The sequence below is a fragment of the Hemitrygon akajei genome, chromosome 4, assembly GCF_048418815.1.
Source record: "Hemitrygon akajei chromosome 4, sHemAka1.3, whole genome shotgun sequence".
In the NCBI taxonomy this organism is placed as follows: Eukaryota; Metazoa; Chordata; class Chondrichthyes; order Myliobatiformes; family Dasyatidae; genus Hemitrygon; species Hemitrygon akajei.
Window position 1 is genome coordinate 202,721,848 of NC_133127.1, and position 27,351 is coordinate 202,749,198.

Genomic DNA, 27,351 nt, shown 5'->3' on the forward strand with positions numbered 1-27,351 from the left:
TGGGGGAGAGGGAAGATAGTGAATGGTGTGGAGAGAGAATGGTGTGGGGAGAGGGAGGGGAGGGAGGAAGGGAATGGTGTGGGGAGAGGGAGGGGAGGAGAGGAGGTAAGGGAATGGTGGGGAGAGGGAGTTCAGTGGAGGAGAGGGTGGGAATGGTGTGGGGAGAGGGAGAGGAGGGCAAGAGAGAGGGTAGGGGAATGGTGGGGAAAGGGAGTGGAGGAAGGGAATGGTGGGGAGAGGGAGTGCAGGAAGGGAATGGTGGGGCGAAGGAGGGGGAGGAGAGGAGAGGGAGGGAGGGAATGTGTGGGGAGAGGGAGTTAAAGAGAGGGAGGAAAGGACTGGTGTGAGTAGAGGGAGGAAGGGAATGGTGTGGGGAGAGGGAGGGTAGGAGATTCAGGAAGGGAATGGTGGGGAGAGGGAGGGAAAGAATGGTGTGTGGAGAGGGAGGGGAGGAAGGGAATGGTGGGGAAGGGAGGTGTAATGGTGTGAGGAGAGGGAGGGGAGGTAATGGAGTGGGGAGAGGGAGGGAGGGAATGGTGTGGGGAGAAGGAGGGAGGGAATGTGGGGAGAGGGAGGAAGGGAAATAGTGGGGAGAGGGAGAGTGGGAATGGTGTGGGCAGTGGGAGGGGAGGTAATGGTGTGAGGAGAGGGAGGGGAGGGAATGGAGTGGTGGGAGTGAGGGGAGGAGAGGAAAGGGAGGGAATGGTGTGAGGAGAAGGGGAGGGGAGGAGAGGGAGGAAGGGAATGGTGGGGAGATGGACGGGAGGAGAAGGATGGGAGGGGAACGGTATGGGGAGAGGGAGGGGAGGGAATGGTGTGGGGACAGAGAGGGAGGTAATGGTGTGAGGAGGAGGAAGGGAATAGTGTGGGGAGAGGGAGGGAGGGAATGGTGTGGGGAGAAGGAGGGAGGGAATGTGGGGAGAGGGAGGGTGGGAATGGTGTGGGCAGCGGGAGGGGAGGTAATGGTGTGAGGAGAGGGAGGGGAGGGAATGGAGTGGTGTGGGAGTGAGGGGGAGGAGAGGAAAGGGAGGGAATGGGTGTGAGGAGAAGGAGGAGGGGAGGAGAGGGAAGGAGGAAATGGTGTGGAGAGAGGGAGGGGAGGAAGGGAATGGTGTGGGGGTGAAGGAGGGAGGGAATGGTGTGGGGAGAGGGAGTGGAGTAGAGGGAGGAAGGGAATGGTGTGGGGAGAATGAGGGTAGGAGATTCAGGAAGGGAATGGTGGGGAGAGGAGAGGGAGGGATTAGTATGGGGAGAGGGAGGGAGAGAATGGTGCGGAGAGGGATGGGAGGAAGGGAAAGGTGAGGAGAGGGAGGGGTAATGGTGTGAGGAGAGGGAGGAGAGGTAATGGAGTGGTGAGTGGGAGGGGAGGAAATGGAGTGGGGAGAGGGAGGGAGGGAATGGTGTGGGGTGAAGTAGGGAGGGAATGGTGGGGAGAGCGAGGGTGGGAATGGTGTGGGCAGCGGGAGGGGAGGTAATGGTGTGAGGAGAGGGAGGGGAGGGAATGGAGTGGTGGGAGTGAGGGGAGGAGAGGAAAGGGAGGGAATGGTGTGAGGAGAAGGGGAGGGGAGGAGAGGGAGGAAGGGAATGGTGGGGAGATGGACGGGAGGAGAAGGATGGGAGGGAACGGTATGGGGAGAGGGAGGGGAGGGAATGGTGTGGGGACAGAGAGGGAGGTAATGGTGTGAGGAGGAGGAAGGGAATAGTGTGGGGAGAGGGAGGGAGGGAATGGTGTGGGGAGGGCGGGAGAGGAGGGAATGGTGTGGGGAGCGGGAGAGGAGGGAATGGTATGGGGAGAGGGAGTGGAGGAGATGGAGGGAGGGAATGTTGTGGGGAGAGGGAGGTAATGGTGTGGGGAGGGAGGGGAGGAGAGGGAGGGAGGGAATGTTGTGGGGAGGGAGGGGAGGAGAGGGAAGAAAGGAATGTTGTGGGGAGAGGGGAGGGGAGGAGAGGAGAGGGAGGTAATGGTGTGGGGAGGGAGGGGAGGAGAGGGAAGAAAGGAATGTTGTGGGGAGAGGGAGGGGAGGAGAGGAGAGGGAGGGAATGGTGTGCGGAGAGGGAGGGGAGGTAATGGAGTGGGGAGAGGGAGGGAGGGAATGGAGTGGGGAGAGGGAGGGAGGGATGGTGTGGGGAGAGGGAGGGAGGGAATGGAGTGGGGAGAGGGAGGGAGGGAATGGTGTGGTGTGGTGGGACTGAGGGGAGGAAAGGAAAGCGAGGGATCATTCCCTCCCTCCCTCTCCCCACCATTCCCTTCCTCCCCTCCCTCCCCACCATTCCCTTCCTCCCCTCCCTCCCTCCACACCATTCCCTTCCTCCTTCTCCCCACACCCATTCCCTCCCTCCTTCTCCCCACTCCATTCCCTCCCTCCCTCTCCCCACTCCATTACCTCCCCTCCCTCTCCCACACAATTCCCTCCCTCCCACTCCCCACACGATTCCCTCACTCCCTCGACTCCCCTCCACTACTTCTCCCCACTCCATTCCGTCAGTCCCTCTCCTCCCCCTCCCCACAACATTCCCTCCCCTCCTCTACACACAACAATCCGTACCCCCTCTCCACACACCATCCCCTCCCTCCCTCTCCCCCACACCCATTCCCTCCCTCTTTCTTCTCCCCCTCTCCCCACAACATTCCCTCCCCACCTCTCCCCACACCATTCCCTCCCTCCCTCTCCCCACACCATTCCCTCCCCTCCCTCTCCCACACCATTCCCTCCCTCCCACTCCTCCCCTCCCTCTCCCCACCATTCCCTTATAGGTAATTTATTCCAAGTGGAAATGTGCTGGACCAGCCTATTGGCTCAGGGTGTCTGACACTCCGAGGGAGGAGTTGTAAAGTTTGATGGCCACAGGCAGGAATGACTTCCTATGACGCTCAGTGTTACATCTCGGAGGAATGAGTCTCTGGCTGAATGTACTCCTGTGCCTAACCAGTACATTATGGAGTGGATGGGAGACGTTGTCCAAGATGGCATGCAACTTGGACAGCATCCTCTTTTCAGACACGACCCTCAGCCGGGCAGGGCAAGTGAGGGAGAGGGGAGGGACAGAATGATGTGGGAAAAAAGTGAGGGGGAGGAGATATAGAGAATGGTTTGGGGAGTGCAAGGGGGGTGGAGAAGGTGAGAATAGGGTGGGGGAGAGTGGGGGGTAGGAGAGGGAGAGAATTTTGCAGGTCAAGAGCAAGGAGAGAGGAGAGGGGGAGAATGGTGCCGGGGGGAGTGAGAGTGAGTAGAATTTTGCAGGGGAGAGCGAGGAGGAGGAAAGGTGAAGAATGGTTTTGGGGAATGGAGTGTGTGAGACCAAGGGGAATTGGAGGGAGAGAATGGTACAGTTGGAGAGCGAGGGGTGAGGACGAGGAGAGAATGGTGTGAGGGAGGGTGCGGGTAAGGAGAGGGAATGAATGGTGCAGGTAGAGTGAGATGGAGAAGAGGGAGAGAATAGTGTGGGAGAGAGTGAGAGAACGGTGTGGGGAATCAGCGAAGGGGAAGAGAGAATGGTGTGTGAGAGAGCGAGGGGAGAGTAGTGACAGAGAATAGTATGATTGGAAAGTGAGGGGGAGGAGAGAAAGAATGGTATGGGCAGAACACGGGGTGGAGATGGAGAGAATATTGTGGGGTGGAAGCAAAGGGGAAGAAAAGGAGAGAGTGAGGGGACAGGAGGGAGAGAAAGAAAATGATGCAGGCAGAGCAAGGGGAGGAGAGGGTTAGAATGTTTCAGTAGCAAACAGAGGGGCAAAAAGAGAGAAAGAATGTTGCAGGGGATAATGAGGAGTGAGGAGGAGAGAATGGTCCAGGGAGAGTGCAATGGTGGAGAGGGACAGAATGGTGCGGAGGGTGAGTGATGGGGAGGAGAGAGAGAATGATGTGGGGGGGAGAGCGAGGGATGAGGAGAGGGGCAGAATGTTACAGGTGAAGAGCAAGGGGCCAGATGAGAGAGAAAATTTTGGAGGGGAGTGCAAGGGGGAGGTGAGGGAAAGAGTGGAGAGGGAGTGACTGTTGCAGGGGAGAGTGAAGGGGAGGAGAGTGAGAGAATAAAGTGGGTAATAAGCGATGTGGAGGAGAGGAAAAATGTAGAGTGTGGGAGAGCAAGTGGGAAGTAGAGGGGGAGAATGGTGTGGTTGGAAAGTGAGGGGGAGGAGTGAGAGAGAATGGTGCATGAGAGAGTGAGGGGTATGGAGAAGGAGAGAAGGGTGCGGGGTGGGTGAGGAGAGGGAGAGAATGGTAAACACAAAATACTCTGCAGATGCTGGGGTCAAAGCAACACGTACAACATGCTGGAGGAACTCAGCAGGTCGAGCAGCATCCATGGAAACCAGCAGTCAACGTTTTGGGCCGAGACACTTCATCAGGACCCTTCGTCAGAGGGAGGGGGCAGGGTCCTATAAAGAAGGTGGGGGGAGGGTGGAAGGTGCCAGGTGAAAAACCAGTATGAAAGATCAAGGGGTGGGGGGGGGGGGAAGCAGGGAGGGGATAGGCAGGAAAGGTGAAGAAGGAATATAAGGGGGAAGCACTATGCGTCATCGAAGAAGGCAGAATCATGAGAGGTGATAGGCAGCTAGAGGAGGAGGCAGAGTGAAACTGGGATGGAGGAAGGGAGGGGGAGGGAATTACCGGAAGTTGGAGAATTCAATGTTTATGCCAAGGGGGCTGGAGACTACCCAGACGGCATATGAGGTGTTGCTCCTCCAACCTGAGTTTGGCCTCATTGTGGCAGTAGAGGAGGCCATGTATGGATATATCCAAATGGGAATGTGAAGCAGAGTTGAAGTAGGTGGCAACAGGGAGATCCTGTTTGTTGTGGCAGACGAGGCGGAGGTGCTAGATGAAGCGGTCCCCCAATCTGCGTCGGGTCTCACTGATGTAGAGGCCGCACCGGGAGCACCGGATGCAATAGATGACCCCAACAGACTCACAAGTGAAGTGTTGCCTCACCTGGAAGGAATGTTTGGGGCCCTGAATGGTGTTAAGAGAGGAGGTGTAGGGACAGGTGTAGCACTTACGCTTGCAGGGATAAGTTCCAAGTGGGAGATCTGTGGGGAGGAATGTGTGGACAAGGCAGTCGCTGAGGGAATGATCCCTGCAAAAAGTGGAGAGTGGAAGATGTGCTTAGCGGTGGGGTCCTGTTGAAGGTGGCAGAAGTTGTGGAGGATAATATGCTGGATCCGGAGGCTGGTGGGGTGGTGGGTGAAGACAAGGGGAACTCGGTCCCTATTGTGGTGACGGGAGGATGGGGTGAGGGCCAAAGTGTGGGAAATGGAGGAGATGCGGATGAGGGCATCATTGATGATGGCAGAAGGGAAACCACAATCCTTAAAGAAAGAGGACATTTGAGATGTCCTGGAACTGAAAGCCTCATCTTGGGAGCAGATGCGGCAGAGACAGAGGAACTGGGAATAGGGAATAGCATCTTTGCATTTGGCAGGGTGGGAAGAGGTACAGTCAAGGTAATTATGAGAGTCAGTGGGTTTATAGAAGATGTCAGTGGACAGTTTGTCTCCAGAGATGGAAACTGAGAGATCAAGAAAGGTGGAGAGAAGTGTCCAAGATGGACCAAGTGAATTTGACGGCTGGGTGGAAGTTAGAGGCAAAGTCAATGAAATTGAAGAGCTCTCAACATGGGTGCAGGAAGCAGCACCAATGTAGTCGTCAATGTAGCGAAGGAAAAGTTGGGGAGCAGTACCAGTATAGATTTGGAGCATAGACTATTCCACATAACCAACAAAGAGGCAGGCATAGCTGGGAATGGAGAGAATGGTGTGGTTGGAAAATGAGGTTAGAGGCAAGGGAGAGTGTGGTGTAGGTGGAGAGCACAGGTGAGGAGAGGGAGAGAATGGTTTGAGGGAGAGTGAGTGGAAATGAGAGGGAGTGAATGTTACAGGGAGAGCACGAGGGGTAGGAGAGTGAGGGAATAATGAGTTGGAGAGCAAGGGTTAAGTAGAGGGGGAGAATGGTGCAGTTGGAAAGTGAGGGGGAGGAGAGAGAGAATGGTATGGGGAGAGTGAGAGGAGAAGAAGAGAATGATGCAGGTGGGAGTGAGGGGAAGAGAGGGAGAGGGTGGTGTAGGTGGAGAGCACGGGTGAGGAGAGGGAGTGTGAGTGGAGAGAAGGGGAGTGAATGTTGCAGGGGGAGTGCGAGGGGGAAGAGAGGGAGTGAATGGTGTGTGTTGGAAAGTGAGGAGTGGAGGAGAGAGAATGGTATGGGGAGAGCAAGGGGAAGGAGAAGAATGTTGCAGAGGAGAACGAGGGGTGAGGAGAGGGAGTGAATGGTTTGGGGTAAATGGGGTGAGACCAATGGAGTGGAGAGAGAGAATGGTGCAGGGCAGGAGTGAGGGTCAAGGAGAAGGAGAGAATTTTGGAAGGGAAGGAAAAGGATAATTTTGTGGGGGAGAAGAAGCGAGGGGGAGGAAAAGGGTAATTTTGCAAGAGAGAGTGAGGGGGAGGAGAGGGAGAGAATGGCGTGATTGTAAAGTGAGGGTGGAGTAGAGAGAATTGTGTGGGAGGAACAAAGGAGAAGAGGGGGAGAGGAGGCGAAGGAGAGTGAGAGAATGGTGTTTGTGTGAGTGCAAGGGAGAAGCAGAGGAGGAGAACGATGTGATTGGAAATTGAGGGGGGGGGGAGAAGAGAGAGAGAATCAGAATCAGGTTTATTATCACCGGCATGTGAGTGAAATTTGTTAACTTAGCAACAGCAGTTCAATGCAATACATAATATAGAAGAAAAAAATAACAAATAACTGTAAATCAATTACAATATACATATATTGAAGAGATTAAAAATTGTGCCAAAAGACCGGAAATAATATATATTAAAAAAAGCGAGTTAGTGTTCAAGGGTTCAATGTCCATTTAGGAATTGGATGGTAGAGGGGAAGAAGCTGTTTCTGAATCATTGAGTTTGTGTCTTCAAGCTTCTGTACCTCCTACCTGATGGTAACAGTGAGGAGAGGCCATGTTCAGTGTACTGGAAGTCCTTAATTTTGGACACTGTCTTTCTGAGACACCGCTCCCTGAAGATGTCCTGGTTACTTTGTAGGCTAGTACCCAAGATGGAGCTGACTAGATTTACAACCCTCTCCAGCTTCTTTCAGACAGTGATGCAGCCTGTCAGTGTGCTCTCCAAGGTACATCTATAGAAATTTTTGAGCTATACACAGTCAGGGGTATAGAGAGAGAAGAGTAGTGGGCTAAATACACATCCATGAAGTGCACCAGTGTTGATTGTCAGCAAAGAGGAGATATTATCACCAATCTACAGATTGTTGTCTTCTGGTTAGGAAGTCGAGGATCCAATTGCAGAGGGAAGCCCAGGTTCTGTAACTTTTCAATCAGGATTGTGGGAATGATGATGTTAAATGCTGAGCTCTAGTTAACATAGAACATAGAATAGTACAGCACATTACAGGCTCTTTGGCCCACAATGTTGTGCCGACCCTTAAACCCTGCCTCCCATATAACCCCCCACCTTAAATTCCTCCATATACCTGTCTAGTAGTCTCTTAAACTTCACTAGTGTAGCTGCCTCCACCACTGACTCAGGCAGTGCATTCCATGCACCAACCACTCTCTGAGTGAAAAACCTTCCTCTAATATCCCCCTTGAACTTCCCTCCCCTTATCTTAAAGCCATGTCCTCTTGTACTGAGCAGTGGTGCCCTGGGGAAGAGGCACTGGCTGTCCACTCTGTCTATTCCTCTTAATATCTTGTACACCTCTATCATGTCTCCTCTCATCTTCCTTCTCTCCAAAGAGTAAAGCCCTAGCTCCCTTAATCTCTGATCATAATTCATACTCTCTAAACAAGGCAGCATCCTGGTAAATCTCCTCTGTACCCTTTCCAATGCTTCCACATCCTTCCTATAGTGAGGCGACCAGAACTGGACACAGTAGTCCAAGTGTGGCCTAACCAGAGTTTTATAGAGCTGCATCATTACATCACGACTCTTAAACTCTATCCCTTGACTTATGAAAGCTAACACTCCATAATCTTTCTTAACTACCCTATCTACCTGTGAGGCAACTTTCAGGGATCTGTGGACATGTACCCCCAGATCCCTCTGCTCCTCCACACTACCAGGTATCCTGCCATTTACTTTGTACTCTGCCTTGGAGTTTGTCCTTCCAAAGTGTACCACCTCACACTTCTCCTCTACTAGAAGAACAACTTCTAGTTGATGAACAGCATCCTGACCTAGATGTTCCCATTGTCCAGGTGGCCATGTGAAGAGCCATTCAGATTGCATCTGCCATTGATCTATTGTGGCGATAGGAAAATTGCAGTGGGTCCAAATCCTTGCTGAGGCAGGAGTTTACTCTAGTCATGACCAACCTCTCAAAGCATTTCATGTGAATGCTAATGGGTGAAGTTCATTAAGGCCTTAATTAAGGAAGGAGCTTAAAAAGGAAATTAGGAGAGCCAGAAGGGTCCATGAGAAGGCCTTGGCAGGCAGAATTAAGGAAACCTCCAAGGCATTCTACAAATATGTGAAGAGCAAGAGGATAAGATGTGAAAGAATAGGACCTATCAAGTGTGACAGTAGGAAAGTGTGTATGGAAATAGAGGAAATAGCAGAGGTACTTAATGAATACTTTACTTCAGTATTCACTATGGAAAAGGATCTTGGTGATTGTAGTGATGACTTGTAGCAGACTCAAAAGCTTGAGCATGTAGATATTAAGAAAGACAATATGCGGGAGCTTTTGGAAAGCATCAAGTTGGATAAGTCGCCGGGACCGGATGAAACCATAGAACCATAGAACACAACAGCACAGTACAGGCCCTTCAGCCCTCCATGTTGTGCTGACCCATATAATCCTTTAAAAAAGTACTAAACCCACACTACCCCATAACCCTCCATTTTTCTTTCATTTATGTGCCTGTCCAAGAGGCTTTTAAATACCCCTAATGTTTTAGCCTCCATCACCATCCCTGGCAAGTCATTCCAGGCACTCACAACCCTCTGTGTAAAATAAACTTACCCCTGATGTCTCCCCTAAACTTCCCTCCCTTAATTTTGTACATATGCCCTCTAGTGTTTGCTATCGGTGCCCTGGAAAACAGGTACTGACTATCCACCCTATCTATGCCTCTCATAATCTTGTAGACCTCTATTAAGTCACCTCTCATTCTTCTACACTTCAAAGAGAAAAGCCCCAGCTCTGCTAACCTTGCTTCATTTGACTTGTTCTCCAAACCAGGCAACATCCTGGTAAATCTCCTCTGCACCCTCTCCATAGCTTCCACATCCTTCCTATAATGAGGTGACCAGAATTGAACACAATACTCTAAGTGCAGTCCCACCAGAGATTTGTAGAGTTGCAACATGACTTCTCTACTCTTGAACTCAATCCCTCTTTTAATGAAGCCTAGCATCCCATAGGCCTTCTTAACTACCCTATCAACCTGTGCAGCGACCTTGAGAGATGTATGGATTTGAACCCCCAAGGTCCCTTTGTTCATCCACACTCTTAAGTAACTGACCATTAATCCTGTACTCAGTCTTCTGGTTTGTCCTTCCAAAATGCATCACTCACACTCGTCCAGATTGAACTCCATCTGCCATTTTTCTGCCCAACTCTGCAGCCTGTCTGTATCCTCTTGTAACCTTCGACTACCTACAGCTCCATCCACAACTCCTCCAATCTTAGTGTCATCCATAAACTTACCCACCCATCCTTCCGCCTCCACATCCAGGTCATTTATAAAAATAACAAATAGCAGGGGTCCCAGGACAGATCCCTGCAGCACTCCACTAGTCACCGACCTCCAGGCAGAATACTTTCCTTCCGCAACTATGCTTTCTTCCTTTAAGCCAATTTTTTATCCAAATAGCCAAGGTTTCACTGATCCCATGCCTCATGACTTTCTGGATGAGTCCCTCATGAGGGACCTTGTCAAATGCTTTGCTAATGTCCATGTAGACCACATCCACTGCCCTACCATCATCAATTTCTATTGTTACCTCTTCAAAAAACTCAATCAGGCTTGTGAGGCACGATCTTCCCTTCACAAAGCCATGTTGACTATCCATAGAACATAGATTAGTACAGCACATTACAGGCCCTTCGACCCACAATGTTGTGCCAACCCTTATACCCTGCCTCCCATATAACCCCCCACCTTAAATTCCTCCATATACTTGTCTAGTAGTCTCTTAAACTTCACTAGTGTATCTGCCTCCACCACTGACTCAGGCATTGCATTCCACGCACCAACCACTCTGAGTGAAAAACCTTCCTCTAACATCCCCCTTGAACTTCCCTCCCCTTACCTTAAAGTCATGTCCTCTTGTACTGAGCAGTGGTGCCCTGGGGAAGAGGCACTGGCTGTCCACTCTGTCTATTCCTCTTAATATCTTGTACACCTCTATCATGTCTCCTCTCATCTTCCTTCTCTCCAAAGAGTAAAGCCCTAGCTCCCTTAATCTCTGATCATAATCCATACTCTCTAAACCAGGCAGCATCCTGGTAAATCTCCTCTGTACCCTTTCCAATGCTTCCACATCCTTCCTATAATGAGGCGACCAGAACTGGACACAGTAGTCCAAGTGTGGCCTAACTAGAGTTTTATAGAGCTGCATCATTACATCGCGTCTCTTAAACCCTATCCCTCGACTTATGAAAGCTAACATTCCATAAGCTTTCTTAACTACCCTATCTACCTGTGAGGCAACTTTCAGGGATCTGTGGACATGTACCCCCAGATCCCTCTGCTCTTCCACACTACCAAGTATCCTACCATTATAACCATATAACCATATAACAATCACAGCACGGAAACAGGCCATTCCGGCCCGCCTAGTCCGTGCCGAACTCTTAATCTCACCTAGTCCCACCTACCCGCACTCAGCCCATAACCCTCCACTCCTTTCCTGTCCATATACCTATCCAATTTTACCTTAAATGACACAACTGAACTGGCCTCTACTACTTCTACAGGAAGCTCATTCCACACAGCTATCACTCTCTGAGTAAAGAAATACCCCCTCGTGTTTCCCTTAAACTTTTGCCCCCTAACTCTCAAATCATGTCCTCTCGTTTGAATCTCCCCTACTCTCAATGGAAACAGCCTATTCACGTCAACTCTATCTGTCCCTCTCAACATTTTAAATACCTCGATCAAATCCCCCCTCAACCTTCTACGCTCCAATGAATAGAGACCTAACTTGTTCAAACTTTCTCTGTAACTTAAGTGCTGAAACCCTGGTAACATCCTAGTAAATCGTCTCTGCACTCTCTCTAATTTATTGATATCTTTCCTATAATTCGGTGACCAGAACTGTACACAATATTCCAAATTTGGCCTTACCAATGCCTTGTACAATTTTAACATTACATCCCAACTTCTGTACTCAATGCTCTGATTTATAAAGGCCAGCGTTCCAAAAGCCTTCTTCACCACCCTATCTACATGAGACTCCACCTTCAGGGAACTATGCACTGTTATTCCTAGATCTCTCTGTTCCACTGCATTCCTCAATGCCCTACCATTTACCCTGTATGTTCTATTTGGATTATTCCTGCCAAAATGTAGAACCTCACACTTCTCAGCATTAAACTCCATCTGCCAACGTTCAGCCCATTCTTCTAACCGGCATAAATCTCCCTGCAAGCTTTGAAAACCCACCTCATTATCCATAACACCTCCTACCTTAGTATCATCAGCATACTTACTAATCCAATTTACCACCCCATCATCCAGATCATTTATGTATATTACAAACAACATTGGGCCCAAAACAGATCCCTGAGGCACCCCGCTAGTCACCGGCCTCCATCCCGTTAAACAATTATCCACCACTACTCTCTGGCATCTCCCATCTAGCCACTGTTGAATCCATTTTATTACTCCAGCATTAATACCTAACGACTGAACCTTCTTAACTAACCTTCCATGTGGAACTTTGTCAAAGGCCTTGCTGAAGTCCATATAGACTACATCCACTGCCTTACCCTCGTCAACATTCCTTGTAACTTCTTCAAAAAATTCAATAAGGTTTGTCAAACATGACCTTCCATGCACAAATCCATGTTGACTACTCCTAATCAGATCCTGTCTATCCAGATAATTATAAATACTATCTCTAAGAATACTTTCCATTAATTTACCCACCACTGATGTCAAACTGACAGGTCTATAATTGCCAGGCTTACTTCTAGAACCCTTTTTAAACAATGGAACCACATGAGCAATACGCCAATCCTCCGGCACAATCCCCATTTCTAATGACATCTGAAAGATCTCCGTCAGAGCTCCTGCTATCTCTACACAAACTTCCCTCAAGGTCCTGGGGAATATCCGGTCAGGACCCAGAGATTTATCCACTTTTAAATTTCTTAAAAGTGCCAGTACTTCCACCTCTTTAATTGTCATAGGTTCCATAACTTCCTTACTTGTTTCCCACACCTTACACCATTCAATATCCTTCTCCTTAGTGAATACCGAAGAGAAGAAATCGTTCAAAATCTCTCCCATCTCCCTCGGCTCCCCACATAGCTGACCACCCTGATTCTCTAAGGGACCAATTTTATCCCTCACTATCCTCTTGCTTTTAATATAACTGTAGAAGCCTTTCGGATTTACTCCCACCTTATTTGCCAAACCAAACTTGTATCTTCTTTTAGCTTTTCTAATCTCTTTCTTAAGTTTCCTTTTACATTCTTTATATTCCTCGAGCAATTCCTTTACTCCATGCTGCCTATATCTATTGTAGACATCCCTCTTTTTTCGAACCAAGTTTCTAATATCCCTTGAAAACCATGGCGCTTTCAAACCTTTAACCTTTCCTTTCAACCGAACAGGAACATAAAGATTCTGTACCCTCATAATTTCACCCTTAAATGACCTCCATTTCTCTATTACATCCTTCCCATAAAACAACTTGACCCAATCCACTCTCTCTAAATCCCTGCGCATCTCCTCAAAGTTAGCCTTTCTCCAATCAAAAATCTCAACTCTAGGTCCAGTCCTGTCCTTCTCCATAATTATATTGAAGCTAATGCTATTGTGATCACTGGACCCGAAGTGCTCCCCAACACATACATCTGTCAGCTGACCTATCGCATTCCATAACAGGAGATCTAACACTGCCCCATCTCTAGTCGGTACTTCTATGTATTGTTGCAAAAAACTATCCTGCACACATTTCACAAACTCTAAACCATCCAGCCCTTTTACAGAATGAGCTTCCCAATCTATGTGTGGAAAATTAAAATCTCCCACAATCACCACCTTGTGTTTACTACAAATATCTGCTATCTCCTTACACATTTGCTCTTCCAACTCACGCTCCCCATTAGGTGGCCTATAATACACTCCTATCAGTGTTACTACACCTTTCCCATTCCTCAATTCCACCCAAATAGCCTCCCTAGAGGAGCTCTGTAATCTATCCTTCCAAAGCACCGCCATAAGATTTTCTCGGACAAGCAATGCAACACCTCCTCCTCTGGCCCCTCCTACTCTATCACACCTGAAGCAACTAAATCCAGGAATATTTAGTTGCCAATCACACCCTTCCTGCAACCATGTTTCACTAATAGCTACAACATCATAATTCCAGGTATCAATCCACACTTTAAGCTCATCCACCTTTCTTACAATGCTCCTAGCATTAAAATAGATACATTTAAGATACTCTCCACCTCCTCCTCTCTTTTCATCCCTAGCAATGCATTCAAATTTATTATCCTTTTCTTTCTTCTCCCCTACAACTTCGGGCTGAGCGCATCCCTTCTCCATCACCTGCCTTTCCTCCCTCACACACTGTCTACTTACTTGCTCTACTGGTGAACTAACCTCCTCTCTCATAGTTTCCTCAAATTGATTTCCGCCCCCCCATCTTACTAGTTTAAAGTCTGCCCTGTAGCCCTAGCAAACCTCCCCGCTAGGATATTGGTCCCCCCAGGATTCAAGTGTAACCCGTCCTTCTTGAACAGGTCACGCCTGCCCCAGAAGAGGTCCCAATGATCCAGAAACTTGAATCCCTGCCCCCTGCTCCAATCCCTCAACCACGCATTCATCCTCCACCTAATTCCATTCCTACTCTCACTGTCGCGTGGCACAGGCAGTAATCCCGAGATTACTACCTTTGCAGTCCTTCTTCTTAACTGCCTTCCTAACTCCCTATACTCTCGTTTCAGGACCTCTTCCCCTTTCCTACCTATGTCATTGGTACCTACATGTACCACAACCTCTGGCTCCTCACCCTCCCACTTCAGGATATCTTGGACGCGATCAGAAATGTCCCGGACCCTGGCACCAGGGAGACAAACTACCATCCGGGACTCCCGATCACCTCCACAGAACCGCCTGTCTGAACCCCTGACTATCGAGTCCCCTATTACTATGGTCCTCTTTCTTCTATCCCTACCCTTCTGAGCTACAGGGACGTCCTCTGTGCCGGAGGCCCGGCCACTGTCACTTCCTCCAGGTAGGCTGTCCCCCCCAACAGTACTCAAACATGAGTACTTATTGTCAAGGGGTACAGCCACTGGGGTACTCTCTAGTACCTGCCCCTTCCCCTTCCTGACCGTGACCCACCTATCTGCCTCCCGTGGCCCCGGAGTGACCACCTGCCTGTAACTCCTCTCTATCACCTCCTCACTCTCCCTGACCAGGCAAAGGTCATCGAGCTGCAGCTCCAGTTCCCTAACTCGGTCCCTCAGGAGCTGCAGTTCGACACACCTGGCGCAGATGTGGACGTCCGGGAGGCTCGGAGACTCCAGGACCTCCCACATCCGACACCGAGAACAACAAGCTGCCCTCACACTCATACTTCCTGAATAACTGAAAATAACAAGAACTAAAAGATAAGCCTACTGTGCCCTCTTCCGCCTAAGCCCTCTGAGCCCAAGCCCTACACTCTGCTCCCGGCTCACTCCACTGCCCGCAAACGAAGCTGCCCGCTGCTTAAGGCTGCGTTCTTTTTATATCTTCCCTCCTTCCCAGGCCTCCTTCACGCGCCTGCGCAGTCCCGCCTCTCAGAACTCCGATCTGAGAAGCAATTTGAAAATGGCCGCCGCTGCACTTCTTCTCAAAGCCTCGCTGTCCTCTTCCAAAAGAGAACTACCTCACTCCTTCTCTCCTTTTTATATCTTCCCTCCTTCCCAGGCCTCCTTCACGCGCCTGCGCAGTCCCGCCTCTCAGAACTCCGATCTGTGAAGCAATTTGAAAATGGCTGCCGCCGCACTTCTTCTCAAAGCCTCACTGTCCTCTTCCAAAAGAGTACTTTGTACTCTGCCTTGGAGTTTGTCCTTCCAAAGTGTACCACCTCACACTTCTCTGGGTTGAACTCCATCCGCCACTTCTCAGCCCACTTCTGCATCCTATCAATGTCTCTCTGCAATCTTTGACAACCCCCTATACTATCTACAACATCACCAACCTTTGTGTCATCTGCAAACTTGCCAACCCACCCTTCTACCCCCACATCCAGGTCGTTAATAAAAATCACAAAAAGTAGAGGTCCCAGAACAGATCCTTGTTGGACACCACTAGTCACAACCCTCCAATCTGAATGTACTCCCTCCACCACAACCCTCTGCTTTCTGCAGGCAAGCCAATTCTGAATCCACTTGGCCAAACTTCCCTGGATCCCATGCCTTCTGACTTTCTGAATAAGCCTACCGTGTGGAACCTTGTCAAATGCCTTACTAAAATCCATGTAGATCACATCCACTGCACTACCCTCATCTATATGCCTGGTCACCTCCTCAAAGAACTCTATCAGGCTTGTTAGGCATGATCTGCCCTTCACAAAGCCATGCTGACTGTCCCTGATCAGACCATGATTCTCTAAATGCCCATAGATCCTATCTCTAAGAATGTTTTCCAACAGCTTTCCCACCACAGATGTAAGGCTCACTGGTCTATAATTACCTGGACTATCCCTACTACCTTTTTTGAACAAGGGGCCAACATTCGCCTCCCTCCAATCCTCCGGTACCATTCCTGTGGACAACATAAAGATCCTAGCCAGAGGCTCAGCAATCTCTTCCCTCACCTCTTGGAGCAGCCTGGGGAATATTCCGTCAGGCCTCGGGGACTTATCCGTCCTAATGTATTTTAACAACTCCAACACCTCCTCTCTCTTAATATCAACATGCTCCAGAACATCAACCTCACTCATATTGTCCTCACCATCATCAAGTTCCCTCTCAGTGGTGAATACCAAAGAGAAGTATTCATTAGGATTCAAGATGGCAGCGCGACGCAGCTTGCAGCGGCCACTACGGAGCTGATTATCTGTTATTTGTGAAGCGGAGCGCCGTGCGCAATCATAATCAGTTGAAAATGGACGTGGGAGCACGGAGGAACATCTGGAAATCTTCAGGAAGACCTTCGTTGCTGCTGCTGCTGTGAGGTCCGGGTCTCTGCTGGGAAGAACAGGCCCCCAGTCCTCAGGGTCGCGTTGCCGATGGCCATTGGCGGGGGCATCTTAATACGCTCGGCAGAGGATGGTGCTCGGAGAAGCTGTGTTGGAGGGGATGGTCATTGGCTCGGAGGTTCGACGGACTCAGAGTCCGCTGCGGTCAGGTCACTTTCACTGTGTGCTGCGTCTGCGAGGCTGAGTCGGGCAGCGCCATGGAAGTCCATTGCGGGGGTATTCCCTTCTGACGCCAGCATGGGATGACAAGTCAAATCGGGACCCTGGGGACGTGGAATCTGTGTGGTGGTTTCTTTCGAACTTATAGTCTTTTAACATCTTTGAACTATTTTTACTGTGCCCATGGTCTGTTTTTTTTTTATCAATTATGCTATTGTTTGCACTGTTGTAACTATATGTTGTAACTATGTGGTTTTGTGCAGGTCTTGTAGCTTTAGTTTTTGATCTTGTTTTGTCTGGTGGAATTGGAGCTCCTTTCCGGGAAACGCGCTAAGATGGTAGCATGATATTAATACGCAGCAGCCTCTCTGGACTCTGGATTGGGGATTGCCAAACATTATGTGGATTTTCTGGTGTAGTCTGTTTTGTCATATGCTTTTGTGATATCATTCCGGAGGAACGTTGTCTCATTTTTTAACTGCATTGCATTTGTGGTTTCTAAATGACAATAAACTGACCTCACTCACTTCCACAGCCTCCAGGCACATCTTCCCACTTTTATCTCTAATCGGTCCTACCTTCACTCCTGTCATCCTTTTGTTCTTCACATAATTGAAGAATGCCTTGGGGTTTTCCTTTACCCTACTTGCCAAGGCCTTCTCATGCCCCCTTCTTGCTCTTCTCAGCCCCTTCTTAAGCTCCTTTCTTGCTACCTTATATTCCTCAATAGACATATCTGATCCTTGCTTCCTAAACCTCATGTGCCTTCTTCCACCTGACTAGATTTTCCACCTCACTTGTCACCCATGGTTCCTTCACCCTACCATTCTTTATCTTCCTCATCGGGACAAATTTATCCCTAACATCCTGCAAGAGATCCTTAAACATCGACCACATGTCCATAGTACATTTCCCTGAAAAAACATAATCCCAGTTCACACACGCAAGTTCTAGCCTTATAGCCTCATAATTTGCCCTTCCCCAATTAAAAATTTTCCTGTCCTCTCTGATTCTATCCTTTTCCATGATAATGCTAAAGGTCAGGGAGCGGTGATCACTGTCCCCCAGATGCTCACCCACTGACAGATCTGTGACCTGACCTGGTTCATTACCTAATACTAGATCTAGTATGGCATTCCCCCAGTCCCTATTCCCCCTGTGAAGGGCAGATCATGCCTAACAAGTCTGATAGAGTTCTTTGAGGAGGTGACCAGGCATACAGATGAGGGTAGTGCAGTGGATGTGATCTACATGGATTTTAGTAAGGCATTTGACAAGGTTCCACACAGTAGGCTTATTCAGAAAGTCAGAAGGCATGGAATCCAGGGAAGTTTGGCCAAGTGGATTCAGAATTGGCTTGCCTGCAGAAAGCAGAGGGTTGTGGTGGAGGGAGTACATTCAGATTGGAGGGTTGTGACTAGTGGTGTCCAACAAGGATCTGTTCTGGGACCTCTACTTTTTGTGATTTTTATTAACGACCTGGATGTGGGGGTAGAAGGGTGGGTTGGCAAGTTTGCAGATGACACAAAGGTTGGTGGTGTTGTAGATAGTGTCGAGGATTGTTGAAGATTGCAGAAAGGCATTGATAGCATGCAGAAGTGGGCTGAGAAGTGGCAGATGGAGTTCAACCCAGAGAAGTGTGAGGTGGTACACTTTGGAAGGACAAACTCCAAGGCAGAGTACAAAGTAAATGGCAGGATACTTGGTAGTGTGGAGGAGCAAAGGGATCTGGGGGTATGTCCACAGATCCCTGAAAGTTGCCTCACAGAGGTAGATAGGGTAGTTAAGAAAGCTTATGGGGTGTTAGCTTTCATAAGTCGAGGGATAGAGTTTAAGAGACGCGATGTAATGATGCAGCTCTATAAAACTCTAGTTAGGCCACACTTGGAGTACTGTGTCCAGTTCTGGTCGCCTCACTATAGGAAGGATGTGGAAGCATTGGAAAGGGTACAGAGGAGATTTACCAGGATGCTGCCTGGTTTAGAGAGTATGGATTATGATCAGAGATTAAGGGAGCTAGGGCTTTACTCTTTGGAGAGAAGGAAGATGAGAGGAGACATGATAGAGGTGTACAAGATATTAAGAGGAATAGACAGAGTGGACAGCCAGCACCTCTTCCCCAGGGCACCACTGCTCAGTACAAGAGCACAGGAGCGCCGCAGGGAACCGTACTCTCTCCGGTCCTGTTCACCCTGTACACATCAGACTTCCAATATAACTCGGAGTCCTGCCATGTGCAGAAGTTCGCTGATGACACGGCCATAGTGGGGTGTGTCAGGAATGGACAGGAGGAGGAGTATAGGAAACTGATACAGGACTTTGTGATATGGTGCAACTCAAACTACCTGCGTCTCAATATCACCAAGACCAAGGAGATGGTGGTGGACTTTAGGAGATCTAGGCCTCATATGGAGCCAGTGATCATTAATGGAGAATGTGTGGAGCAGGTTAAGACCTACAAGTATCTGGGAGTACAGTTAGACGAGAAGCTAGACTGGACTGCCAACACAGATGCCTTGTGCAGGAAGGCACAGAGTCGACTGTACTTCCTTAGAAGGTTGGCGTCATTCAATGTCTGTAGTGAGATGCTGAAGATGTTCTATAGGTCAGTTGTGGAGAGCGCCCTCTTCTTCGTGGTGGCGTGTTGGGGAGGAAGCATTAAGAAGAGGGACGCCTCACGTCTTAATAAGCTGGTAAGGAAGGCGGGCTCTGTCGTGGGCAAAGTACTGGAGAGTTTAACATCGGTAGCTGAGCGAAGGGCGCTGAGTAGGCTACGGTCAATTATGGATAACTCTGAACATCCTCTACATAGCACCATCCAGAGACAGAGAAGCAGTTTCAGCGACAGGTTACTATCGATGCAATGCTCCTCAGACAGGATGAAGAGGTCAATACTCCCCAATGCCATTAGGCTTTACAATTCAACCGCCAGGACTTAAGAACTTTTTAAAAGCTAATATTAATGCTTTTTGAGATAGTGATTTAGATGCATATCATATATTTTTTTTACTGAGTTAAGTATTGTATGTAATTAGTTTTGCTACAACAAGTGTATGGGACATTGGAAAAAAAGTTGAATTTCCCCATGGGGATGAATAAAGTATCTATCTATCTATCTCTATCAAGAGGACATGGCTTTAAGGTAAGGGGAGGGAAGTTCAAGGGGGATGTTAAAGGAAGGTTTTTCACAGAGAGTGGTTGGTGTGTGGAATGCACTGCCTGAGTCAGTGGTGGAGGCAGATACACTAGTGAAGTTTAAGAGACTACTAGACAGGTATATGGAGGAATTTAAGGTGGGGGGTTGTATGTGAGGTGGAGTTTGAGGGTCAGCACAACGTTGTGGGCCAAAGGGCCTGTAATGTGCTGTACTATTCTATATTCTATGTTAAGAATCCTTTCCAGTAGTTTGCATACCACCAACGTAAGACTCACCGGTCTATAGTTCCCAGGTGTCTCCCTATTACCTTTTTTAAGCAAGGGAACTACATTTGCCATTCTCCAGTCCTCTGGCACTTCCTCTGCAGTCAAAGAGGATTCAAAGATCATAGCTAATGCTCCTGTGATCTCTTCTCTCTATTCCCACAACAACCTGGGGTGTATCATATCCAGCCCTGGGGATTTATCAATCTTAATGTTTTTAAGTAGATCCAGCACTTCTTCCTTAATCTCCACACTGTCCAGCACACAGGCCCACTCTACTTCGACCTCATCCTGATCAAGATCCTTTTCACTTGTGAATACTGAAGCAAAGTATTCATGTAGGACCTCCCCAACCTCCTCTGCATATGTGCCTCCAGGCACGTTGCCCTTTATCCTTTAGCGGTCCCACCGTTCTCGTCATCCTCCTATTCTTCACATACGCATAGAACGCCTTGGGGTTCTCCTTAATCCTACATGCCAAGGCCTTCTCATGCCCCCTTTGAGCTCTCCTAAGTCCTTTCTTTAGCTCCTTCCTGGCTACCCTATATTTCTCATAAGCCCCTCCCACTTCCTGCTCTTCTATCCAACATATGCTTCCTTCTTCCTCTTGATGAGTTGCCTCACATGTTTCATCAGCCACAGTTCCCTTTTCATACCATTTTTTCCTTGCCTCAGTGGGACAAACCTATCCTGAACCCATCTCAAGTGGTCCCTAAACTTCTCCCACATTACTTCTGTGCTTTCCCCTTTGAGCATCTGTTTCCAATTTACTCTCGCTAGTTCCTGCCTCATCCCTTCAAAGTTAGCCTTTCCCCAGTTAAGCACTTTACCATTTCATTTGATTTTATCCCTTTCCATAGCTATGCTGAAGCTAAGGGAGTTGTGGTCACTCTCACCAATATGCTCCCCCACCAAGAGGTCTGTCACCTGGCCAAGTTCATTACACAGAACTAGATCCAGTATAGCCTCTCCTCTCGTCGGCCGGTCCACATACTGTGTCAAGAATCCTTCTTGAACACACCTGACAAATTCAGCCCCATCTATCCCCCTTGCACTCAGGAGGTGCCAATCAATATGAGGGAAGTTGAAATCACCCATAACTACAACCCTGTATTTCCTGCACCATTCTATAATTTGCTTGCTTATCTGCTCCTCGGTATCCCAAGGGCTATTTGGGGGCCTATAGACTACTCCCAGGACAGTGATTGATCCCTTCCTATTTCAGACTTCCACCCAGACTGACTCAGTGGACACTCTCTCTGTAGTGTCCTCCCTTTCTATAGCGGTGATACTATCCCTGACCAGCAATGCCACTCACCCCCCCTTTTCTACCTCCCATCCTGTCCCTTTTAAAACACCTGAACCTGGGGACCCGCATCATCCAATCCTGCCCGTCCTCCAACCAAGTTTCAGTAACGGCCACAACATCGTAGTTCCACGTACTAATCCATGTTCTAAGTTCATCCTCCTTGTTCCTAATACTCCTAGCATTGAAATAGACACATTTCAACCCCTTTAACTAGCGACAATTATATTCTGTCCCCTGCCTGTCCTTCCTCATCAACTCAGAACTCTTAGCATCATGCCCTTGTCTTTCTACCTTAATCCCTGCACTCACATTCTGATTCCCACCCCACTGCCAAACTAGCTTAAACCCTCCCTAACAGCTCTATCAAACCTGCCCACCAGGATATTGGTCCCACTGGGATTCAAGTGCAACCCGTCCTTTTTGTACAGGTCACACCCACCCCAAAAGAGGTCCCAATGATCCAGAAGTCTGAATCCCTGCCCCCTGCTCCAATCCTTCAGCCATACATTTATCCTCCACCTCATTCTATTCCTATTCTCACTGTTGCGTGGCACAGGCAGTAATCCCGAGATTACTACCTTTGAGGTCCTGCTTTTCAACTTCCTTCCTAACTCCCTATAGTCTTCTTTCAGGACCTCTTCCCTTTTCCTGCCTATGTCATTGATACCAACATGTACCACGACCTCTGCCTGTTCTCCCTCCCACTGCAGGATATCTTGGACACGATCAGAAACATCCCGGACCCTGGCACCTGGGAGGCAAACTACCATCCGAGTTTCCTTCCTGCGTCCACAGAATCACCTGTCTGAACCCCTGATTAATGAGTCCCCTATCACTACTGCCTTCCTCTTCCTTTCCCTACCCTTCTGAGCCACAGGGCCAGAGGCACAGCCACTGTCGCTCCCCCTAGGTACGCTCCTCCCCCCCAACAGTACTCAAACAGGAATACTTATTGTCAAAGGGTACAGCCCCGGGGTACTCTCTAGTACCTGACTCTTCCCCTTCCCTCTCCTGACTGTGACTCATTTCTATCACTTACTCCTTTTTCCCCACCAAAATGAGAATATATATATGTGTGCATATATGTGTATGTATGTAATGTGTGTGTGCATGTATATATATAGTTAATTCCTGTTTTACTCCCCACACTGAACTGGGCTCTAAAAAAGGCACAAATGCCACCCAGTTGGAAGGAAGCAATAATCTCAGCTATACTGAAAGAAGGCAAGGATAAAATGGAATGCGGGTTATTTAGACCAATATCCATTCTTAATGTAGATTATAGGTTATTTACCTCCATCATGGCCAAACATTAGAGGAGTTCCTACCTATACTGATACATAATGATCAGACAGGTTTTATACGACAACGCCAGACACAAGACAATATACGAAGGACACTTCACATTATGGATCATATACAAAAAAATAAAATCGAAGCAATAGTGATAAGCGTGGACGCTGAAAAAGCATTTGATTTGGTTAATTGGAATTTTCTTTACCAGAGTTTTACATAGATTTGGTTTCCAAGACACAATTATTAAAACTATACAGACACTATATGACAATCCTACTGCTAGGATTAAAATCAATGGATATTTATCAAATAGTCTTACCCTAGAAAGGGGCACGAGACAGGGTTGTGCATGGTCACCACTACTCTTCGTGTTATATCTGGGACCATTAGCTCAATACATCAGACAAAATGAAGATATCAGGGAAATTACTATTAAAGGGACAGAGCATAAATTGGCTTGTTATGCGGATGACATTTTGATCTATCTAGGGCAATCAACATACTTTTTGCCTAAACTGATTGTTGGGCTTGAAATTCTGCCCTGTGTTCGTTTAGGAAGAGAGACAACTTACACCGGAATATTACAAAACGTGGCTTTATTGCAGAATTCGTAACTGGCACAGCGAATCCACGGAGTCGCTGGAGAAGGCGTTCTGTTTTCCCCTTACAATCTGCTCTTATTTATACCCCTTTTCCCCCCAGCACAACCCCGCTACATATTAGGTAATATCGGGCACTTGTGTCCATCTTATTGGCCCGCAGCCATATGCTCACGAGTTACCTGTTTCTTTTGTTTACTGAATCGCGTGACACTAATAGTATCGGTGTAGCGGGGTCCCCAGTTTCGCTCCCCCTCCCTCGCATTCCAGCCTCCTAACATTATGTGTGTTACGTGAGCCACTCCTGACCTGTAATGGCAGTCCCGAATTAACCCCAACACTCCCTCCCTTGGCCTCCCAGAGGCCACATCCCCACATCCCTTACAATCTTTTCCGCGGCTGCCGGGATCAGGCAGAGAGGTGAGCGTCCCCCGGCACTCTTTGGCGTGTCCTCCCTATTTGCTTATCCTGATTTGTCCGACCTAGGGTCACAAAATATGGGTAGGGGTTCCCTAAACATCTGCAATTTTTACAAGTAGCATGCAACATTTCAGAAAACTTAATCAATAACAAATTCACAATCCCCCCCTTGCCATGGTCCATTTCAGTCCGTGTCCTCACATAGCGCGTCCGCTTTCCGGGAGGGCCGTGTCCTCCCCTTCCACCGGGAACAAGGGTGCCTGGTACGCCGGTGGAGGTCCATTCTTTCCAGTCAAGGCTCGATCTATAGTCCGGATGACTAGGGTCCTAATACAGGGTATGCAACAACAACCACACGTGATAAAGATAGCAATTTAAATAGACAGTCCTAGAGCCGACTGTCCCAGAAACGCTCCCCACTTGCCAGAGGTCTTATTTAGCCAGTAGAAAATGATGCCAGTTATTGTCCCCCTCCCTTCTTACCTTTTAATGCCCTGTTGGAGACCTCGGCGACAGGGTATGGACCATGCCACCGTTTTCCGTTCCAGGTGAGCTTCCCTGGGCCTCGGAGGAACACTTCCACTCCTACCTTGATGGTGTCCGACCCCTGCGGCTGCTCACTGTTATTGAACTCGCACAGTTATCAATTTTACCATATTTCTAAAAACTCTCATATACTCTGTTACTCAACACACCAATGTCTGAGTTTTGGTAACTCGAAATTGAAGTGCTCCATGGCTCCCTAGTACACAGAGAGGATCAAATGTGGGACGGTCGCCTTTCAAAACCTGACCTTCGCGTGGGAGATTTCTCCTCTTAACAACCAGTCTAAGGTAGGCGCCGTCATTATCCCTGTGTACTACGGTGTCCGCAACACTTTTCTCCTCACTCCTGAGACTTTTATGCCCATCGTGGGCGGCGGGTACCCTCACTCAGAAGACTTTTCCACGGGCGGAGAATCTTCCTAAAAACAGATAAGAGTTAGTACTTACCAGTCACGATTCTGCACCGGGAATGATCTCTCCCAGGGTAATTTGGGGTTGGTGAGGGTCCGTCAGCAGACAAGATCTAACTCAGTGATTTAACTATCTAGTGGAAGTCTTTGATATAACAGGCACTTCCTGACCTTAGTCGAGCTTGCGGCCGCAAGTTGTCTGCCGTCGGACCCGCCAGCCTGTGTTGTCTCTCCCTCCCCACGTCGGGGTCACCAAATGTTGGGCTTGAAATTCTGCCCTGTGTTCGTTTAGGAAGAGAGACAACTTACACCGGAATATTACAAAACGTGGCTTTATTGCAGAATTCGTAACTGGCACAGCGAATCCACGGAGTCGCTGGAGAAGGCGTTCTGTTTTCCCCTTACAATCTGCTCTTATTTATACCCCTTTTCCCCCCAGCACAACCCCGCTACATATTAGGTAATATCGGGCACTTGTGTCCATCTTATTGGCCCGCAGCCATATGCTCACGAGTTACCTGTTTCTTTTGTTTACTGAATCGCGTGACACTAATAGTATCGGTGTAGCGGGGTCCCCAGTTTCGCTCCCCCTCCCTCGCATTCCAGCCTCCTAACATTATGTGTGTTACGTGAGCCACTCCTGACCTGTAATGGCAGTCCCGAATTAACCCCAACATGATGCAATCCCTTGAACAATATGGTCAATTATCAGGATACAAGATCAACATAGATAAAACCCAATTACTTTCATATTACTATAGCCCACCAAGAGAAATTGAAAGTCGATACCCCTGGGCATGGCACACAGTCTTTCAAATATTTGGGCATCATTATGCCAAAAGATTTGGCAAAATTATCAGAATGTAATTATCAGTCTTTATATTAAAAAATTAAGGAAGATGTGGCAAGATGGAACCTGATTCCTTTTTTCAGTCTCAGTTCAAGGATTGAGTCTATTAAAATGAATATACTGCCCAGACTGTTATATCTCTTTCAGACCCTACCAATAGAGATTAATCAAAATCAATTCAATGAATGGAACAAGATGCTATCAAGGTATATTTGGCAGGGTAAAAGGCCTAGAGTTCATCTCAAAACTTTGCAATTAGCAAAGGAAAGGGGGGATGGGGCTTACCTTCTCTTAGAGATTATTATTTTGCAGCACAGTTGAGAGCTGTGATATGTTGGTGCAACCCATCATATGACGCTCAATGGAAAAACATTGAGGAGCGGGTACTTCCCATCCCCATACAAGCAATTTTGGCTGATAGATAGATAGATAGATAGATACTTTATTCATCCCCATGGGGAAATTCAACTTTTTTCCAATGTCCCATACACTTGTTGTAGCAAAACTAATTACATACAATACTTAACTCAGTAAAAAATATGATATGCATCTTGATCACTATCTCAAAAAGCATTAATAATAGCTTTTAAAAAGTTCTTAAGTCCTGGCGGTTGAATTGTAAAGCCTAATGGCATTGGGGAGTATTGACAACCTGCAAAGGTACATAAATACTATTGATAACCCATGGGTGAAATTGACTCTTAAAATTTGGAAAACTACTATAAAAGAATATAATCTAGAGGGAGATATTGCAATTCTTAAATGGTGTGCATATGACTTGGATTTTACACCAAATAAATTGGATGCTAGATTTAAGGACTGGACAGCTAAAGGAATAACAGTTCTTTGCAACATAATGAAAGAAGGAAAACTGTTCAGTTTTGAAATGCTTAAAGAGCAATACTTACTAGAAAAACAAGATTTTTATCGATATTTACAGATGTGACAATATGTTAATAAGACGCTTAAAAATGTAACCAAGGCAAATACATGCTTGATAGAGCTCTTTAGAAAAGCATATAATTCAGATAATGGTAGTAGAATCATTTCAAGCATGTATAAGGGGTTGCCAAATCTTAAAACACATTTGACTTCATACATTAAAACAAAATGGGAGAAGGAAGGAGGGATAATTATATCTGAGGAAGAATGGACAACAATATGGAGATATCAATGGAAGTGTACCAGTTCACAGAAATGGAGGGAGTTCGAATGGAAAAACTTGATAAGATATTTTATTACACCCTCTCAGAAATCCCATTATGATAGTAACCTCCCTCTTTGCTGGAGAAATTGTGGAAATCAAAATGCAAATCATTATCATATTTTTTGGGACTGCCCTGTTATCAAAAACTATTGGAGGAGGATACACATTGCCCTACAAGACATCTTTAAATGTGAAATACCCTTGGAGAGTAAGACCATATATTTTGGATATATACCTCAAGAATGGTTGAAAAGAGATAAATATTTAATGAATATCCTGTTGGTGGCTGGTAAAAAGACTCTTACTAGGACATGGTTATCACAGGAGAGCCCAACTTTAAATACATGGATGGAAATTACAATGGACAGTTACAAAATGGAGAAGATAACAGAATCTGTTAATCATAAGCTGAAACAATTTGATTCATACTGGGGAAAATGGTTTAACTACATAATGCCTCATAGGCCTGATTTTATTCTCACAAATCAATGAATCTGTTGTTAAAAAAAAGATTACTCCCTACTTGTACATAGTTCTTTCCTTTTGCTTGTTTTTTTCTTTCCACTCTTTTCTATAAGTGTATACCCCAGATAAATACTTCGTAGAGATTTTGTTATATATATGATTATATGATATATATGTACAATGTCTGAAATACATCTTATGGAAATGTTTATTTGATGATCTTCAATAAAAAATAAATTACAAAAAAAAAGAGCAAGGGAGGCAGAGAGGGATAGAATGGTACATGGGGA

At 47.4% G+C, this 27,351-nt stretch overlaps 1 protein-coding gene and 1 long non-coding RNA gene across 2 annotated transcripts in view; both read right to left on the minus strand.

The window, feature by feature from the left end:
- Positions 1–7,218: 7,218 nt before the first annotated feature.
- LOC140726053 (aspartate aminotransferase, cytoplasmic-like) overlaps positions 7,219–27,351 on the minus strand; it is a 71,846-nt gene continuing 51,713 nt past the window's right edge. The window contains exon 9 of the mRNA XM_073041949.1: positions 7,219–7,359. Within this exon, the coding sequence (XP_072898050.1) occupies positions 7,219–7,359 (141 nt within the window). The remainder of the gene's footprint in view (positions 7,360–27,351) is intronic.
- LOC140727144 (uncharacterized) lies at positions 23,145–25,212 on the minus strand. The gene is made up of 2 exons (XR_012098791.1): positions 24,577–25,212; positions 23,145–24,204 (listed from the first exon to the last, which is right to left on the minus strand). It is a non-coding gene; the product is annotated as an uncharacterized lncRNA (long non-coding RNA).